This window comes from Tiliqua scincoides, chromosome 1 (genome assembly GCF_035046505.1).
Source record: "Tiliqua scincoides isolate rTilSci1 chromosome 1, rTilSci1.hap2, whole genome shotgun sequence".
Taxonomy (NCBI): domain Eukaryota; kingdom Metazoa; phylum Chordata; class Lepidosauria; order Squamata; family Scincidae; genus Tiliqua; species Tiliqua scincoides.
In genome coordinates, this window is record NC_089821.1 from 164,118,753 (window position 1) to 164,138,070 (window position 19,318).

Sequence of the window (19,318 nt, forward strand, 5' to 3'; positions counted from 1 at the left end):
AGTTCCTGCATATCCCCCAAATTTATTACTTTTGCAGAAGGACCATTTCTTAAGCAATGTCTAGTAATCCTTTGAAAACATGATCCAGAACATCTGACAGCTACTAGCTAAACTGAAGTTTTGGGGATAGGGAAAACATTCATGCACTGGAGGAAGGGCACCATGCCCTTTTCTCACACAGGAAGGTTGTTTCAGGGGAATCATTAAGCTGAAGCAAACAAAAACTCTGACCTGTCCCTTGCACTACCACCTTCAGCTTCCCTCTTCCTGGGCTTGTTAAGCTTGAGCTACAGCATTCTCTAGCTCCTCTTACCGAAGTTCAATCACAACACAAAGACACAATAGTGTTCCAATTGGATTTACAATCACTGTGTTGATGGACCACATAAGGAAAAATGTGACTATTTAAAAACAACACCCCTAATCTAGCATATATACATCTCATGTTAATTATTTGCTGATGGAAGGACCCTAAACCACTTAAAATGGAGTACTGGATTAATAAACAGGATCAGGTAGTCCTGTGATGCATAAAGTATCAGAAAAGATGCAAGTTAAATAGGAAAATATGATGATATAAGGCACTGGTGGCCTCTGGTAAAATGGCCTAGATTAGTTTATCACCTAATCACACAACCACACATCTACATGAGAGAGACAGGCAGGCAGACACATGCCTATTCACACAATGTATCTACATGTTAAAAAGACAACTACCAATATATCTTAATTCTTTATGGTAGAATTAAATGAAGACTGAGGAGGGGATATGGGTTAATATTGTGATATTTTGTTCAAATTTTTAATGTAGCTAAACATTACACTAAGTGACATTTTTGAAGTGTGGAAATAGGTATATAGATGGCTGTGTGGTCCAGTATGATTGAATAATAAAATCCCTTTCAAAGGTGCCATTGCTCAAGGTATGCTGCATTGTAAATTAAGTATGTCAGATTGTTCCATGTACAAGTAGACCCCTGAAACATTGAATCCATGACCAACTTTGGCTCTGCAAAGCTCCCCTCCCCCAAATCTTAGTTTGAAAAAGATCAGTTTTGCACTGCTTAACTTGCTTAACCTGAGCTTATGAGACCTGCAAATCAGATGGCCTAATGCTGACAGTTGAGTCTCAGCTGCTCTGACCAGTCTTCTGAATTGAACTGAAAGATTTAAGAAAGTCTTCTATTACTCGCACCTTTAGAGCTCATTTTCTCTCTGCCTATCTGTCTTTTTCAGACAGCCTTCTGGCCTGCTTAGCTTAGAAGAAATTCCTTCAGTTTTGCCTAGAGGGACTAAGGGGGTTTTGCGAGGAGGCATCTGACTCAGAATTGATTTGCTCAAGCATTTCGTGAGGTGTGTTTCTAGTAGTCCGGGGAGCTGGAGAAAATGCAGGCCTGGAGGCATCCACAGGAGCAGACAGTTTAGAAAAATCCTGCTGATCGCTTCTGATCCTGCCCTGTGTCAGTTTTGGATGCACCAGCAAAATAAAAATCATTTGATACTTGGCAAGCTGTGCTCGGCATATGCTTGGAAATCCACAAGCGAGAGGGGAGCTGAATTAAAAATAATTGAGGAAAAAACCCACCAAGATGTAACATTTGGTGTTTCCTCAGGCTCCTACTGTGAGCAGTGTCTGCCTGGAATATAATGTTCAAGGATATGTATGTGAATATAGATTGAGCCTTAAGCACAATAAATTCTTAGGGTCCTGCTCAGCCTGGCAACTCTCCCCATTCTCTCCTGCTAGATGAAAGGCAATAACAACACCCAACTTTTCCCCTCTGCAGGCAGGTCCCAGTTGATGACAGCTTTCCACTTGATTGCTTATGTGGCAGCAGAATCAAAGGAATAAGATGGAGAGCTTGAGTGCACAGTGAAGCTGTAATACCTGATCTTTGTCCTCTGGCATCAGAAATGCACAGCCTGTCTCTTGGCCTGATTTCCAACCTTACTCTTGCCTTCTAGCTGCATTCTAGAAGTCTTAGCCTAGTATTACCGATGGCAACGCTCAGTCCTTGTGTGTGTGTATGTGGGGAGGGAACATTACAGCTGTGATTCCATGCATGCTCCCTGGAAGTATAAGCCCATTTGCCAAACTGAATTGGTCTGCGTGCCAGCAAAAGGAGATTTCCTTACAATATTTTGAAAGCGTATTTATAATTGAAACCTGCCCAATTATGGAACTAGAAGAATGCTCAGGTGAGTATAACAAAACAGTATTGCCCTTGGCTGTAACAGACCAACTGAGTAACACAGTAACTCAGTGAATATGTGTGCGTGCTCAGGCCAAGATGCAGAACCTTCTGGAGCTTGTAGTGGAAGGTATCCCTCCCCTCTCCTATTTGGCTCCAAGCACTCAAGTCAAAGGGCACCTGCTCAGTTCCTTCCAACCGCAATGGAGGCACAACAATTAAAAAGTACACATCTGCAGCAGAGAGTGTGGTTTTGTGACTGTACCAAGAGCCAACTGCAGAACATCAGTTGCCTGTTACTCTGCTTTCTTCTCCATGGCCTCTGCGGTCCCACAGGTGGGCAGTTAGGGAGTTCCTACCTGGCAGATGGGTCCTTTGTCCAAAGATACACTGCCAAAACTGTCCTCTTTTACAGCATTGGTGTCCATGGCATAATGCTTCACATATGTCAACAAGGAGGATTTGATTGCTTCTTGCTTAGGATCAAAATGAAGGTGCTTCTTTGTAACAGCACAAAAGATGCCATTTTCTTAAAGAATGTTTTTTTCAATCACTGGGAATCTCATTCCCCAATGAGAGAGGATCTCCATCTGTCTAGCTGGGTGAGCTTCCTCTTCTTTCTGGTAGCCAAAACAACACGAGCTTGGTAAGCCCCAAAGGTCAGAGGATCAATCTGACTATACCAGGAACTATTTGTATATACAGGTGGGACCTTGGTATACCCTGATTTGGTATACCCTGATTTGACTCACCACTGATACTGAGGTCCACCTTTAAATGCCTTGTAACAAGGAAAACACTAAAAGCCAATTTCCTACCTTAGCAGTGTTAATTATAATTTCATTCCATTAGATTCCATTATTTACCCCATCTAGTGCCTGAATGCCGTATAGTGTCTATATACCAATGCATTCTGGGCTGATAATGGAGGAGTAAGAAACCTGGAAGTGGGTCTTTAAGCTATTTCTGCCCAGCGTTGCCTATTTGCAACAGGGATCAAACACGTACACCTGTGGGCTGGGCAGAAATGGGTTAAAGCTATTTTTCCACTGATTTTTTTAATCTACTGGGGGTTCCAGAATGGAACGCTTGTGGATAATGAGGCATGAGCTGTAATGATATTTCCTAGGGAAATGACAGCCTCTCTCAACGTACTCTCTCAGCTTAGGGGAAGGGGGAAAAAACACTCTTCTAAAGTTATACAGGCAGAAGTCATTAAATTAGGGCCAAATCCTATCCAATTTTCCAGCACCAGTGCAGCCGTGCCAATGGGGCATGCACAGCATCCTGCAGTAAAGTGACAATCATGGAGGCCTCCTCCAGGTAAAGCGTTTTTTCCATTTTCTCAAAGCTGCATTGCAGCTGCACTGTGACTGCCATGGGAAAGTTGGATAGGATTGGGCCCTTAGAGCCCAATCCTATGCATGTTGACTCAGAAGTAAGTCCCATTAGAGTCAATGGGGCTAACTCTCAAGAAAGTGTGGATAAGATTGGGCTGTCAGTAGCATGTCTGCACTGCTGAGCATATTGTTGATTGCAAGGGAAAACAGTGGCTTCAACTATTTCTCTGCAAAGCTATGCAGGGATAAGGCTGGCCTACCTTCCAAGTAAGACATTCAAATCAAATATGGGTATATCACATCAAATAGCAGGAGACTCAAATATCTACCATTTGAAGGGGGAAAGTCTGTTTAATGTGAAAACAGACAATTCCTTTGTATGGATAAAAGAAACAAAGATAGTTGCTAACTCGATAACTCAATTGAAATCTTTCATACAGGGATGACCCAACCAGATCCACCACTTGATGCCACTGCCCCCACAGGTGCCACTGTCACCCCCCCCAAAAAAAAACCCCCAAACAAAAGCAGTCACCTCATTCCCATGTGACCCTTTCCAGCAAAACAGGGAGTGCAGGTCATGCTGGGAATTCCCATCATGGCCTGCACACTCTGTTTTAACCCATTTTTGCCCAGTCCTTAGGTGTACACATTTTATCCCTGTTGCATATATGCAACGTTGGGCAGAAGTGGCTTAAGGAAGGAATGAGGTGCAGACATATAGTGACGTGGCTCTGTACATGGTGGACTGAAAGTAGGCAGTGGCGGCAGCAGATTAGGGACAAAGGGGCAGTCCAAGTCTGCAACCCTCCCACCACCTGCAACTAAATGTCACAATTCATGGGAGCTTCTGATACATTTGCAGCATCAGCCCCTGAAGAAACAACAGCATAGGACAGGTTCAGACTATAATTCTTCTGTATTCTACTCTCACAGTGAAGAGAAAATGTATCAAGCTGCCCTGGAAGGAAGGAGATAGACTGGAATGTATGCACATTTTGAGTACATGTTCTTTTTCAGGTATGGCCAGTGTGGGGGAAGAAGTATCATCAGAACTGACCTGCTGATGATAATGAAATCAATGAAATACCACTGGTAAAACCATTCTAGTTCTGAAGTAAGAAAAGGGATAACTTCTCACTCTATAGCAGTGGTCCCCAAACTTACCTGGATCACAATGCCCTGGCAGCCTCTTCTTCCCGGCTTAGCCGGACACCACCATCCTGGATCTCGCAAAACCTCATGATATCCAAGATGGTGACACCTGGGGGAACAGGTAGGTGGGGCCATTGGGAACATCCCACTGTGCCCCTGTGAGTATGCCACAACTCCCTAAGGCTTTGGGAACCCCTGCTCTACAGCTTCAAAAGAGGATGAGGCAATGGCCCTGTCCCTCAACGAGGGCAGATGGGGCCAGAAATGGTTGTGAAGAAGAAGGGCATACTCTTCTTCAGCATCACATTCCAGGATCTAGAAGTGTCCATCATCAGGCCTGCACAGGCATAGACCCATTTGTAGGATGGCACAGAGCCCATGAACATGTTTACAAACAGGACTGGAATTGAGGTTCTTCAGTTCATATAGCTATTAATATGATGGCTATTAAGACTGCAAGGTACTCAGAAGTACATCCCACTGAAATCAGCAGACCATCGTTCAAAATTAAATGTGGTTAGGATTGCAACACGTTTACTGGACCTAAAGGGAAATGGTTTCCAGGAGACAACTCCCAGGCTCATTCTGGACACAGCTCTCAGTTCAATAAAGCTGGTGTTGAAGGCCAGGCTTTTGCTGAGTCTCTCTTTTTACAACTTAAAAAGATCAGGCTGTAACCACATTATGCCTCTGCTATAGGCGAGCTACTTCTGTGGAAATATACCTCATTGTTTTCTGAGCTCAGACTGAATTACTGTTGATCTTTTATCTTCTTTTAAAGATATTGTCAGAATTAGAATAGGAAAAAAATGATTTACCACATCATTTGAATTATAAATTCAATGTCTACTATACATGCAGGAAAATCAAAACAATACCTTTTCTGCTTCAGTACACTCCCAACCTATATTCCCCCCCCCCCCATAAAATGTTTGTCACATGAAAGAAATGGAGGGGCTGCTTAATCTACACTGGCCAATGTTCCACGTTTTTCCAGAGTGGCTATTTCATCTTTATTCAGGAGCAAAGTATTTTCAGGTTTTGTGAAAATGGCTCAAACAGTTTCTGTTCAATATGAACAGATGGCCTGATGCAAGAGTGGACCTTAAAAAATTAATAAAAATGAGAGTGGCACTCATTGTACCAAATATATGCAACTATGAGCGGTATTCAAGCATACTTTTTGTATTATGGTAAAAGAAATGTCAGTATAAATAAGGTAAAATATTGGCTCTAAACTCAAACCTCTAGATACTGCATTGGACAGCATGTGGCATTCAAACTCTTTTCAGGCTACTTTATAGGAGATCACCAAAAGCAAGCAATATGCTCACAAAGAGAAAAGGCTGGATTTCTAAGATGGATTCAAAAATTAGTAAAAATTGTGTACCCCTTATAAGTGTAACCAGTTGGAGTAAGGTTTGTTATCTCACTGACAGGCTTTTCTTTACCCCCCCCCCCCAAATGTGGTTTATACAGCTGTTATTGCAAGCAAGAGCCTCTCTATTTTAATCACTTGCATTGTTATTAGGGTGGTTCACCCATGAGGCAAACTGAAGCCATTGCCTCAGGCAGCAGACTGGATTGTGTGTATCAGGGAGTGCCCATCTCTGTCCACTTTCCTCCACTGATCCTCATTCTCCTTCTATGCCCTGGATTGAAAAAGGAAGATGGGGACAGAGAGGAAAAGGAAATGTGGAGGGTAGGAGAGTAGTGGCTGATCTAGGGCAGCTGACACCCAGAGTCACTCATGGGTCACTCAAAGCTACAAGTAGATCAGGCCTCTGACTTGAAATCCCCCCCCCAGGCCAGTTTTACCCCTCCATCTGAGCAGCTGGTAGACCTGGCCTTCCCCAGGGGGATCTCAAGGCAGAGGCCTGGTCTACCAGGTGCTCTAAGCAAAGAGTGGACCTGGCCCTCTGCCTTGAGATCCTAGGAAGTCTAGTTCTACTGGCTGCTAGGTGGTGTATCTGACACCAGGGGCAGACCACCACCCCTGCCCCACCTTTGGTACACTACTGAAAGAGAGCACTGTTCCCTTTAAGGTGCACCAGCTGTGCAGCTCAAAACCTAGCAAATCTATACAGCTCAGAGCTCGGCATTCCCAGAAGTCCAGCAGTATCTGACATCATTGCAGTGTATCTGGAAATGCTGAGGACCTGCCGTGCCGCAAATGAAGGGGTCTACAGAATGGTGCAGACACAGAGGGAATATTGGAGGAGAGTGCTGAGCTAGAACATTGGAAAGTGGGTGGAGCAGTGTCTGGTACATCACTGGGTGAGGGTGGCAGCATCAGGCATGCTGCCTCAGGAAGTCTTGGGCTGGTTCTGATTATTACCAATGTTGTACATTTAATTCCTCTTAGCTTTTTTTTTTTTGTTGAGGGACGTACTGGAAGGACACTGAATGGCTGCTCTGGAATGATTATATATTTTGCATATATGACTTCAGAAGTTGTTCACTCCTATTGTTGTTCACTCCTCTTTTAGTTATTTGATTTTTCTCTGTAAACCACTTTGTGAACTTTTAGTTGAAAAGCGGTATATAAATACTGTTAATAATAATAATAATAGTGATAATAATAATATTGTACAGTAATTTGTTTTTATCCACTTAGGCTGCAATTGTATACTGTACACACCTCCCTGGGAATAAGCTCCATTGAACTCAGTGGGACTTACTTCTGAGTAGACATGCAGAGGATTGTAGGGTTAGTGGTCTTTCCAGATTTGTTCATAACTATCAATGGACATTTCCGTTTTCTGTGGGTGACTATCAAAAGTACCCTTTTGCAGCAGGGATGTCTCTTAAATCATTGTTTCCTGAACTTTTGATAGGAAACACCCTGAACGCAGGGTGTTAAGTATAATAAACATTTGGGCTCAGAACCAGTTCCTGTTCATCAGTATTTTTTTTTTTTAACTTCCTGATTAAGTTGTAATTAAAACACTAACTTTAAAGGAAAGCATGTATAGGATTGCAGCCCTAGAGGCATTTCATGTAGATTTGCAATGGAGCTTGCAATGCAACTCTACAAACTGAATACAAGGAGAGAAGCTAAAAAACCAGGAAAATTAAACATCAATCATATAATTAAAAAGTTCACAAATGAAGCATGAAGGGAAGCTGGCCTTATACATTCATATCCCCTCCAGGTGCAAGCCCCTTTGATCTCTATGTAACTTACTTCTGAGCAAATATTTACAGGACTGGCCTGTGAGCCTCTTACCTACTGACCTCACCAGTTCTTGGCTGCGCTGTGTGACATGTGAAGCTACCCAGAAGGGTTGATTCAATAAACACAGCTTAGCTCAGGGGTGGGCAAACTCAACTTTAGCAATCCTGGACCTTTAACAATGGTGTAGGTGAGCAGATTTCAGCAGGTGCAGCTTGTCATCTGTGAGGTGACAGGATCCCTAAAGTTGAAAGTCTGCCCATCCCTGGTTTAGTTACAAGACTGGACTTTAGTGCCATAGGAGTCTGTCTAGTTCAGTGTTTCTCAAACTGTGGGTCAGGACCCACTCGGTGGGTTGTGAGCCAATTTCAGGTGGGTCCCCACGCATTTCAATATTTCATTTTTCATATATTAGACTTGATGCTACCATGGTATGTGACTGATGTGTGGGGAAATGTGACAGACCTGTACTTTTAACAAGCTACTATGCATATTCTTTTAATAATGATAGCCAATGGGACTTACTCCTGGGTAACTGTGGATAGGATTGCAGCCTAGGATTGTTAGACATTTTCCTGCTTGATGATGTCACTTTCGGTCATGACATCACTTCCAGTAGGTCCTGGCAGATTCTCATTCTAAGAAGTGGGTCCCAGTGCTGAAGGTGTGAGAATCACTGGTCTAGTTACATAATTTATACCACCCTTCTCCAAGGAGCTCAGGGTGGTGTACATAGCTGCCCCCTGCCTTTTGTCCTCAACAACAACCCTATGAGGTAGGTGAGGCTGACTGGCCCAAGGCTGTTTCTCTAGCTGCAGGCTGAGAAAACAATCCTATCCATGTCTACTCAGAAGTTGTCCCATTATAGTCAATGGGGCTTTCTCCCAGGAAAGTGTGGACAGGGCTGTAGCCCGAGGCTGCAATCCTATCCACATTTACCTGGGAGTTAGTCCCATTGACTATAATGGGACTTACTTCCGAGTAGACATGCCTACGCTCGGGCCATGCACAACCCACCCTTCTGGAACTTGTCTTTCAGGGGGTCCCTCCCCTTCATTTCCGGGTGCTGGACCAGGATCTCCTCCCCCCCGCCTTACTGTGCTGAGACCTGTTTTCACGCAGGCTGCAAAGCGAAGGGCGGAGTTCCGGTGAGTCGCCCTAGGCTGGCCCCTGCGCTGCTTGATGGGAGGCGGCGCTGGCTGGGAAGGGGGCAGGCACTTGCCGTGCAGGAGCCACGATGGTGGAAGCCTGGTACATGGACGGGGAGTCGGGGGAGGACCAGCGCAAGCCTCACCGCCGGGAGCCCAACCAGCCCGCCAGCCTGGAGCTGCTGAGTCAGCTGGGCGTCTTCTATTGGAAAGTAGGCAGGAGGGAGGGAGGGAGGAAGCGGCTGGATCGGGGCTGCTGTGCTGGATCCCGGCTTGCTGGCAAAGTCCTCTCCTCCCTCGCCTGCGCATCAGGATATGCCCCAAGCCAGACCCGCTCGCTGTGCTAGAAGGGCAGGCAGCTTTGCAAGCCGCTCCTGATGTAGTTCTTACGCTTGCAAGGGGAGAGGCTGTGTGGGGCAGTGGTTAGAGTGGTCGACTTCAGGCAGGCGAGCTACACGCGGAGTTAAGCCGCGGAGATGTATTGGGGAGGAGGAAGCAGAAACCTTTAATTCCTAAGGCTGCAATCCTATGCACACTTTCCTGGGAGTGGGCCCCCGATGAACCTAATGGGACTTACTTTTGAGTAGGCCCCTTAGAATTGGCCTGCGAGGCTGCAATCCTATCCACACTTACCTGGGAGTAAGCTCCCTTGACTATAATGGGACTTCTGAGCAGATCTGCATAGGCTTGGGCTCTACTTTAGCACGCATCTAGGAAGGAATGTCTTGCACTGGCTGGTACTTCAGTGTGGGCACATAAATCACTGGTTGTGCTAAAAGGGAGGGGAGTAAGTATGACTCCTTTTGAACTGCTGCCCCTGAAGGTGGAACTATTGCAGTGATTGAGAAGGAGCAGTTTGCTAGACCTGGGCAGGTATATCAGGCTTGCAAAATAATCAGTGAAGACCCCTTGATTCCTTCCTGCCAGCGTTAAAATTTAATCTTGTTTACTGTGTTCCTTCTGCTTTTCCCATGAAGGTTAATTTTGTTGTCCTGGATGGAAAGTTGCCCTGACAAGGATGGCGGGTCGCCTGCAGAAAGTGCAGGATGATGGGACACTTATGGACAGTTCCTTTATGACACTGACTCTTAGCCCTTGTTGCTGGGAGACCAGTGTTGTATCAATTTCCTCTTGAATGAATGAAAGGAATCCATTGTCATTTATGATTTACAAAAGCACTCAGTATATAGCAGGTGCTGTACAAAAACAGAGATGGAAAAAGTGCCTGCCAAAAAGTTCCAAGGCCCGAAAATGACATGAGATGGAAGGAGGAGAGGGAAAGGGCCTGTTTTGCAAGAGACAGTGACCAAAGGAAAAATGTTAAATTAAATAATTTAATAAAACTAATAATAGTTAAGTTAAATAATTAAGCCATTTCTGCCCAATGTTGCATGTACACAACAGGGATCAAATATGTACACCTGGAAGCTGGGCAGAAATGGCTTAATCTAGGCATATGAAGAAATAAGTCAAATTGTACAATTAGAGGAAAATGTGTGGGAGAAAATGCAAGTTTGGGATGATGTCTCCAAGTGAGACAAAGCATTAGACCAGCCAAATGTGTTAAAGAGAAAGCGTTCCTCATGTGAGGGGCCACAAGGGAGTAGGTGTTGAGATGAGAACAGGGGAGGGGAGTGGAGGTTTAATAAGATGAGTGTTTGATGAAAGGAGGGACCCAGGAGAAGAGAGGAGAGAAAGTGACAAAGAGGGATAAGCAGGGGCAAGACCATAAAGAGACTTAAAGGTGAAAAGAAGAAGTTTAAACTTATTAGAAAATAATAGAGGAAGCCAGTGAAGAGAAACACACTGAGGTGTAATATTATTGAAGCACCCAGAAAGGAACATCAAACAAGCAGGAGAGTCAAGAGCAGGTTTCAACTGCAAGACAAGGCAGTGCAATGAACAAAAGGTAGAGTCTGAATAAGGGTTTTAGTTGAGTCAGTAGATAAAAGGACCCATTATAGAAATATTGTGGAGATCCAACCAATGATGATTGGCAGTCTCTGGAGGACTTTTGATTTGGCAAGTGAATCGCCCTGACTGTCCTTTGGGCATGCACTTGCAAAACTTTGCAAGTTGGCTGCCAAGAACTTTGGTGCCAACTGTATCTGCGCTTGCCTTCTTCACATATTCACAGACAGCTGTCTTAGGGACAGTTTTCCAGCACTGGTGCCACAGGGCATGCGCTGCATCCTGCAGTACTGTTCATTCCCATTCCTCGGGGCAGCATTGAGGCTGCACTGACATTGGAAAGTTGGATAGAATTGGGCCCTTAGGCTGCAATCCTAGCCACACTTTCCTGGGAGTAAGCTCAATTGACTCTAATGGGACTTACTTCTGAGTTGACAGACATAGGACTGGGCTCATAGACCAAATTGTACCATCTAGATCAACCAACAAAGATTAGCAGTAAGTCTGCAGGATTTCAGGCCTCTTCCTTACCTGGAGATGTCAGGGATTGAGCCTGGGACCAACGCATTATTAAGAATATTTATTTACCACTTTTTGAAAAATACTTTTACATACAAAGTATTTACTATTGAGTATTTACCATCTGTCCCCTTCTATAGCACTCTTTCTCATTTGCCTGTGTGTCTAGGAAAGGTTGGGCTTAATTGCTTGGAAAAGAAGTCTTGTGATTTTATTATTTATTTATGGGCACACTCTTATGCATGTCAACTCAGGAGCATGTCCCATTGCATTCTATATAGAGCAGGGGTGCTCACACTTTTTTGGCTCGAGAGCTACTTTGAAACCCAGCAAGGCCCGGAGATCTACCAGAGTTTTTTTACAATGTTCACGCCATCATAACATATAACATTTATGTGTACAATGTATGTTGGTGTACCTTGAGCCCCACTGAGTATAACAGGACTTACTTCTGAGTAGACATGCCTAGGATTAGGCTGTGAGGCTGCAATCCTAGCCACACTTACCTGGGATAAGCCCCATTGAGTACAATGGGCCTTACTCCCGGCGTTTCCTCCCAGAGGCACCTGAAAGGGGGGGGGGTCGGCACTCCGCGATCTACTCATTTTGCCTCACGATCTGCCGGTAGATTGCGATCCACCTATTGAGCACCTCTGATATAGAGTTTAGTCCCAGTAAAGTGTGCATAGGATTGCAGCCTAAGTAGGCCACACACACACCCCCAAGAACAGATGGCTGCATACTAGTCCTCATAGTTAGCATTTTTATCTTTGGCCATTAAGTTTACAAAGTGTCTTGCATGCACTTGGAAGATGTAAGGGTGAGTCTCTGGGGAAAAAAGGAATTCCTGAGTTTTATATCAACAAATACAGTGCAAACTGACTCTTGAACATAGGAAACTGCCTGTGTTCAGACCACTGCTCCAGCTTGGTATTGTGTATATCTGCACTGGCTTGTAGCAGCTGTCCAGGGTTTCCCAACATTCCAGGAGATGCCAGAAATTGAATGTTCATGCGAAGTCAGGTGTTGGGCCACCGAGCTTCAACCCCTTTTTTTAGAGTGAAACATCACAGGCTCAAATGAAATTGGCCCGGGGATCCCTGGCAAGACTTCTGCAGGCTGTAGAATTTTGCAGCTCCACCCTTCCCACTTGCACAGGGGAAATATTGGTGACCTGCTTTGTGGGGTTCTTGAGCATTTTGCATATGAAAGACTTGGATTGCCTTATTTTGGATCATTTAGTCAGGAAGCCTTTTCCTTCCTTCCTTAGCTGGATGCTGATAACTATGAGACTGATCCAGAGCTAGCCAAAATCCGGAAGGAGAAAAACTACTCTTGGATGGATATAATAACAATAGATAAAGACAAGTTGCCAAATTATGAAGAAAAGGTAACAATTCTGCCTTTGCAGGAGCTTTAGACAGGTTGTAAGTGCTGGAATTCACCACTAGAGTGTGTTTCAGGTTCAAAAGTTGCTGATTCTGTTGTTTGTGCAGTCAATTCTCTTTCTGTAACAATTGAACCAGGCAGTTTTCACCTTTTCAAATAGCAGGTTGGATCTTTTTGTAATAGGAATATGTGCCTTTTTCTCGTGTGTGTGTGTGTGTGGGGGGGGGGGTGGGGTGGGTGTATGTGTGTGTGTCTCTCTCTCTCTCTCCTTGGATTGCTTCCTGCTTCCTGTTGGGGGGGAGGGGGCGAGGGTAGGGTGAGCCAGGAATTTGGCAGGTCAAGCTTTCCTTGGTATACTTTTTTAAGGTTAAGCTACACTTGTTTAATTGCTACTTGCCTGTTATCCAGCTGTGAAAGGCCTGCCAGATGAAGTTAGGAACCATAAGGGCTGGTTCACCCATGCATTCAAAGCCCCTGATCTCTCATTGCACAGTTACTGAATGCCTGACTGCATGAACTGTCTCAGTGAAAAAAGTATTGGATTTGATACCTTTGGAATATAAGGAATTTCTCTTCGTGATGACTTTCATGCCTGCAGTTGTGGCTTGATGCTGCAGTGAATGAGTGGTGCATACATGTGGGGACCTGGCCCAGTTTCACCTTTTATAGGCATCCCATAGGTAGAGGTGTGATTTTCTTTACTAGTGATACAAAATAAAAACACATAATGCCACTTTCTGCATGGCCGAGGACTTCTGGGTTGTCCCTTTTTTTTTTTTAAAGGTATCATTTTGCAATCTTTTCAGTGAGATGTGTGCCTACAGCTTGTAACAGACTCACTTAAATGAAAGGCTGCCTTCTCTTTCCCTCTCTTTTCTAGATAAAGATATTTTATGAAGAGCACTTACACCTGGATGATGAGATTCGCTACATCCTAGAAGGAAGTGGGTATTTGGATGTTCGTGATAAAGACGACAAATGGATCCGGATTGCCATGGAAAAGGGAGACATGGTCACACTTCCTGCTGGCATTTATCACCGGTTTACCTTGGATGAATCTGTATGACATTACCTTTTTTTTTTTTTAATAAGCACTCACAGGACAGAATTGTATAGACAGTGATCTGCATTTAATAGCAAAACTCTTAAGACCCTTCATGCAAGCAACTAAATTAGAAACTCAGGGTTAGCATCCTGGGAGAGAGGGAAGCCACGTATTCCGATCCTAGGCCTATGTCCACATTGCAGCCCAATTGAATCAAATAATGTTTAAATGTATTATTTAAAATTCAGTTAGCGTTGAACACTATAACACATTGTAGACATTCTCCTGCCAGTGAGGCATCCCACTCCGAAAGCCAGCCAGTTTCATTTAAAATATTATTTTAACATTTGTTTGTTTTGCAGCTGTTCTACATCTTTCTTGAATTTAGCCCAGTTTTGAACACAAACGTGACCATCTTCCAGATCACCATCCCTAATACTTTGGGATTAGAAATCAATTCCTGAAGGTTCAGGGTAGGGACACTGTTAGAGCACATGTGCTTTCTCTGCTCTGCACTGCTACCTTTGCAGATGAATGGAGCGCTTGTGTCTCTAGCCTTGTCATAAAATCCATCTTTAGTAAGGGATTGGGGTTGCCATAGCAACGATCCAGCAGCGCCTTGGGAGATTTGATCTGCTTGTCCTGTTGTTTGGCTTGTCGTGAGGGGCATAAAGCATTCATTTCAGAAAGTTGAGAGCGCCATCTTGGCCTTGGTCTCTGACTCTGAGGCAATGACTCGCAAAACCCACTTTGGGCTCAATCCTAACCCCTTATGTCAGTGCTTTCCAGCACTGACAAAAGGGCAATGCAGCTCTGAGGTAAGGGAACAAACATTCCCTTACTTTGAGGAGGCCTCCGTGAGTGACACCCAACTACAGGATGCAGCACATGTCCCATTGGCACTGCTATGCCAGTGCTGGAAAGCACTGACATAAGGGGTTAGGATTGCGCCCTCAGTTGGTTTTCCTATGCATGGAATATCATCTGCATGCCTTTGTAGATGTAGAGTAACAGACTTCTGAGATAAGAACTCAAGAAATTGTCTTAACTAGAGCTAGAACAAACCAAGATGTTGGAACAGGATCGAACTGTGGTTTGATACCCTGGTTTATTTTAGATATAGTTGGTTAACATACCACAATTCCCTGAGTTCACATGTAATAAGAGAGTGCAGTTTTGTTTTTCAAGTGCCAATATTAGCTTTTATTCTTCTCCTGCACAAAAAAAGGAATGGGTAGGGGCAGGCATATACAAATCCAGGACTTGCTGAGGGTCATTTGTGTTGTGCTAACCCTGGTTTAATGTTGCATCTGAACTGGACCAGTATGTTAAGAAGTATGTATGCATTTTAGCAGCCTTGTGAATGGCAGAGCAAGTCTAGGTGACTTGTTGTCAAAAGGAAGCCTGAAAATTGTTTCTGTTGCTGGGTGGTTCCTTTTTTATTGATTGCCTGACTCTAAGGCTGATTATGTTAGATTTTGACTAGAGATGGAGAACCAAATGGAAGAGGATGACAGGGAAAGGGGATGGAGGACCAAATGGGATGGAGGCCTTCCCTGACCCTCCAAAGGCCTTTTAAGGTCTTAAAACATCTGTTTTTTCCAAAAACCTGGTTTAGAAAAAACAACCAGAGGTGACCTGGTTGGCCTCCCAGAGACCTTAAAAGGCGTTCTGAGAGTTGGCGAGACTGCTCATGACCCCCCCTGGCCCTCAGAACACCCTCCAGAGGCAAAGGGAGCACATTTCCCCTTGCCTCTGGAGGGTCCATGTGGGTCTGACCCATGGTTTTGGGGACTTGCAAATAATGAAATCTGTGAGTCCTGAATCAGCGAATACAGCAGACCCACCATATTGTAAGATATGCACACCAGACCAAGTTAGGAGGTTGTAATTAAGTTGTTGGTAGAATCTTGGTATCCAGAGTAGGCCATTTTCAGATCTTGGGTAGCCATTAACTTAATTTGGGCAGGAGAACTGGTCTAGAGGGTAGAGCCTCTGTTAGCCCAACGATAACATCAGAAGGTCGCCAGTTCAAGGACACCAGCAGCTCCCTGAACGACTGAGAATGGCGAGACCTTGAAGCAGCTGACAAGCCCAGCTAAGTGATTCCACCTGCTCTTGGTGTGAGCAAGAAGCGTCTTGGCTGCCCTCCATGTGAGAGATGGAGCTGCTTGTCAGCCTGCCTGGGAAAACTGGAGGCCAGAAGTGAGACCAAACCAGGAAGAGCCATTCTGAAATGTTGTTGGTTCTTGAAAGAGAGAACCTCTATGATTGTAAAAATCCCCTTGAGGGATTTAGAAACGCCTGCCTATGTAAACCGCCTTGAATAAAGTCAGAGGAATAATCCGATGATCAGAAAGGCGGTATATAAATACTGAGTTATTATTATTATTAATTTGTAAGCCTTCTACTTTGACCATGTTCCTCTCCAAGCTCTGTATTTAGATCCACCTCTTTCACAGCCTCTAACTGTGAATGTTTGTGTTTCCACTTCCAGAATTATGTGAAGGCAATGAGGCTGTTTGCTGGAGACCCAGTGTGGACAGCTTACAACAGGCCGGCTGATCATTTTCCTGCTCGAAAACAGTACCTGCAGTTTTTGGCACGAGTGGTACAATAAACCCATAGGAAGTTTCAATACACAGAGTGCCTGCAACTTCTGCAAAATGGAAATGACAAAATGGCTTTCTTAACACCACCTGCTATTAATGAGCATTAGGTTTCCTGCCATTCTGATGGAGGGGAAATGAATGGGAGTTTTGAGCTATTCGTCTGAATCAATTATAAGGCTATAGATGATTATAGTTAATTTTTGTTTTTTAAGTAGGAGAAGCCTTTCTGATTAGATCTTGGGGCTGAATTTAGCTCAGACTGGTAATTTCTAGGGATTCCCTGCTTATATTATGGTCTTGTATGTAACTGAATATTAAAGTACATCAGCAGGTTGATCCAGTGTGCTAGAAACGGTGGCCACTTTTTGTTGTTTTCCGTGCTTTGCTTACCAATGTAGCAAGGATTTATTCAATCAAGAAGAAATTCTTACTCTTTCAAACATTGTAAAAAATACTCTGAGCAGAAAATATAAGTACTAGTATTTTCAATCAGGCCTGTGAAGTACCTTCCTTCTCCCACTATTGCCCCCTCTTCCAGGGACCTGCAGCGTGGCAGACAATTCAGTAGTTGGGCTTAACTGTGGCAACTTTCTTGGTAATTCTGTCACCACCCTCCACCTTTAGCTAGTATCCTAGATGGAAGGATGGACTGGGACCTTGTTTTTCCACTGTAACTAGCGTTTGAGAGTTCAGAAGGATTGTGCAATTCCCCCACGCCCCCTCTCCCCCTCAGCACTTGCCAAAAACAATATAGTACTGTGACACAGGGCCCAATCCTATCCATCTTTTCATCACGGATGCAACCATGCCAACAGAGCAACATGTATGGACGCCTCCTCAAGGTAAGGGAACATTTTGTCCCTTCAGTGCTGCATTGCAGCTGCATCAGTGCTGGAAAGTTGAATAGGATTGGGCCCACAGTGTGGTCTAATGCTTGGATCTAGCTAAGCAACTTTTCCCTTTTTCAGTAAGGTACTCTCCAAATGAGGTGGATTATAAGAATCTGTTGAAAGAAAAGAGAATAAGGGTAAACAGAACCAATACCCCCCCCCCCATTCAAGAAAACAAGACACCTAACTCAGGTCCTAAAGCTACCTACATAAAAATCCTTTCACTGGAGCATGTGCTGAATATCTCAGTGCAAGCAGTCTGCATCTTGTTCCCTTGGCTGATGGAAGGCAAATTACCAGATCTTCCAAGGGGATTTTTATACCTATTTCAGCCAGTCACCCCTAAAATGAAGCAATAATTCTTGCTGAGTCATGTGGAGTTATTGCTCCTCTTCAGTTCCCCCCTCCCACTTCCAAGAGCCCAGCTGGAGGTTATTAATTAAAGGTTCAGCACCCTGTCCTTGAAGGCAGGCAGGCGGTCAGTTCCTCCCCTTTCCTGGGGCCTATGGAATGGGGAGATACTATGATTTCAAGAAGCTGTTCCCAGGCAGAATTTTATAACATTTCTCTTAACACAAAATTGACAGGGGTCTATCGCCAAGCTGGACTCCAGGCATCAAAGGCATGTAAAGGTTTAAAATGGACTCCACATATCAAAGAGGTACCGAAATCACATAGTATCAAAGAAATATAGGTGTTAACATTTGTAATGTCCAAGGATGTAAATATCAAAGACTGAGCCTCAAAAAGATGCAAATTATACATCCTTGACAAGGCCCCCTTACTGTGATGAGTTTGATAGTTTGCAGGCATCCACTCAGAATATCAACCTTTTTCCTGCTGATATCTTATTCCTGTAGGTATGGTATTTCCTTCCAGATCCAAATAGTTGTACTTTGCAGTTGTGGTGGTTGTATTTTTGTAGAGCAGTAGGAGACAATATTGTATCTTAAATATCCATCAACATTTTCAAATACGTTTCCTCATAAAGGGATCTCCTGATCAGGCTTTGTTCCTGTAAAGTGGGTTTTCATTCTTTCCACGTTTGTTGCAGGGGATGAGGGGTGTGGGGCTCCCCTTTGTGTAGTGAACTGACAGTGCAGTGTTTAGTGCAGGACTGAATAAAATGGGTATGGGGGGGAATACTGGGTGCCTTGCCTCTCTTGATCAGAAGTACAGCTTCTACAGTTAATCCCATCAGTGGTATAGATGGATGGGAAAGGTTAAAACTACACTCCTATACAGACAAATACTGGCAGACATCACTGCACTGGGGATTGTGCATGCACAGAATTGTCTCCACCTCCCAAAATCTGGTATTTGCACCAAGGAGACAAACATGGGTTTTCTTGGTGGGACAAATTGCAGCTGTGGAGGAAGGGGGGCAATTTAATTGGGAAGACTGCATGAGGGGGAAGATTCAAACTCCCTCATACCGTAACTGCTGCCTCTATCCAGGTTGTAACTGACTCAAGCACACAGACGTACTTAGCTATATATCTCATCTTTCCCTGCAATATTCCAATGGTGGATCTGCGGAATTAGGGAGCATTTTCTGTGCCTGTTCATGAGGAGGGCTTACTGTGTTCAGTGGGGCTTATTTGCAGGAAAGCATGCCTAGGATGGTGACCTTGGATACATTTCTCAACTTTGATCAAAATCTCTGAAGCACACCGGACTTCACTTCTTAGCTGTGCAGCTGCTAACATTGTCCTTGACCTGGGACAAACCAGGTCAGTGCTGCATGATGACTTTCTTGTTTTGTACCATGTGTTACTACATGGAGTTCCCTTCTCAGTGGTACAATCCAACAAATACTTTGGGGCATGTGCCCTCTCCTTCATCTTGAGCAAACGGAAGTGATTGGAAGTTTAACTGCAGCTGTCTCTGTATCTGCATATACTATTTGTTAAAGCTTCTTGGGTGACCTAGGGCCAGTCAC

At 44.2% G+C, this 19,318-nt stretch overlaps 1 protein-coding gene across 2 annotated transcripts; it reads left to right on the forward strand.

The window, feature by feature from the left end:
* The first annotated feature begins 9,014 nt into the window (after positions 1–9,014).
* Positions 9,015–16,975, forward strand: ADI1 (acireductone dioxygenase 1). Of its 2 annotated transcripts, none has more exons than XM_066612370.1 (4): positions 9,015–9,113; positions 12,711–12,830; positions 13,710–13,889; positions 16,372–16,975. In XM_066612370.1, exons 1-4 carry the CDS (start codon positions 9,045–9,047, stop codon positions 16,492–16,494), a joined length of 492 nt encoding a protein of 163 aa, XP_066468467.1. In that variant the 5' UTR covers positions 9,015–9,044; the 3' UTR covers positions 16,495–16,975. The 2 variants fall into 2 exon arrangements, with proteins under 2 accessions (XP_066468467.1, XP_066468466.1); XM_066612369.1 differs by having other exon boundaries at positions 9,031–9,222.
* The last annotated feature ends 2,343 nt before the right edge of the window (positions 16,976–19,318 follow it).

What these genes read in the sequence shown, in the direction of transcription:
- ADI1 (XM_066612369.1), top strand. Translation starts at nt 9,100, where the DNA reads ATGGTGGAAGCCTGGTACATGGACGGGGAGTCGGGGGAGGACCAGCGC. An exon ending in TGGGCGTCTTCTATTGGAAA is followed by an intron (nt 9,223 to 12,710) that starts GTAGGCAGGAGG and finishes TTCCTTCCTTAG; the next exon opens with CTGGATGCTGATAACTATGA. An exon ending in TGCCAAATTATGAAGAAAAG is followed by an intron (nt 12,831 to 13,709) that starts GTAACAATTCTG and finishes TCTCTTTTCTAG; the next exon opens with ATAAAGATATTTTATGAAGA.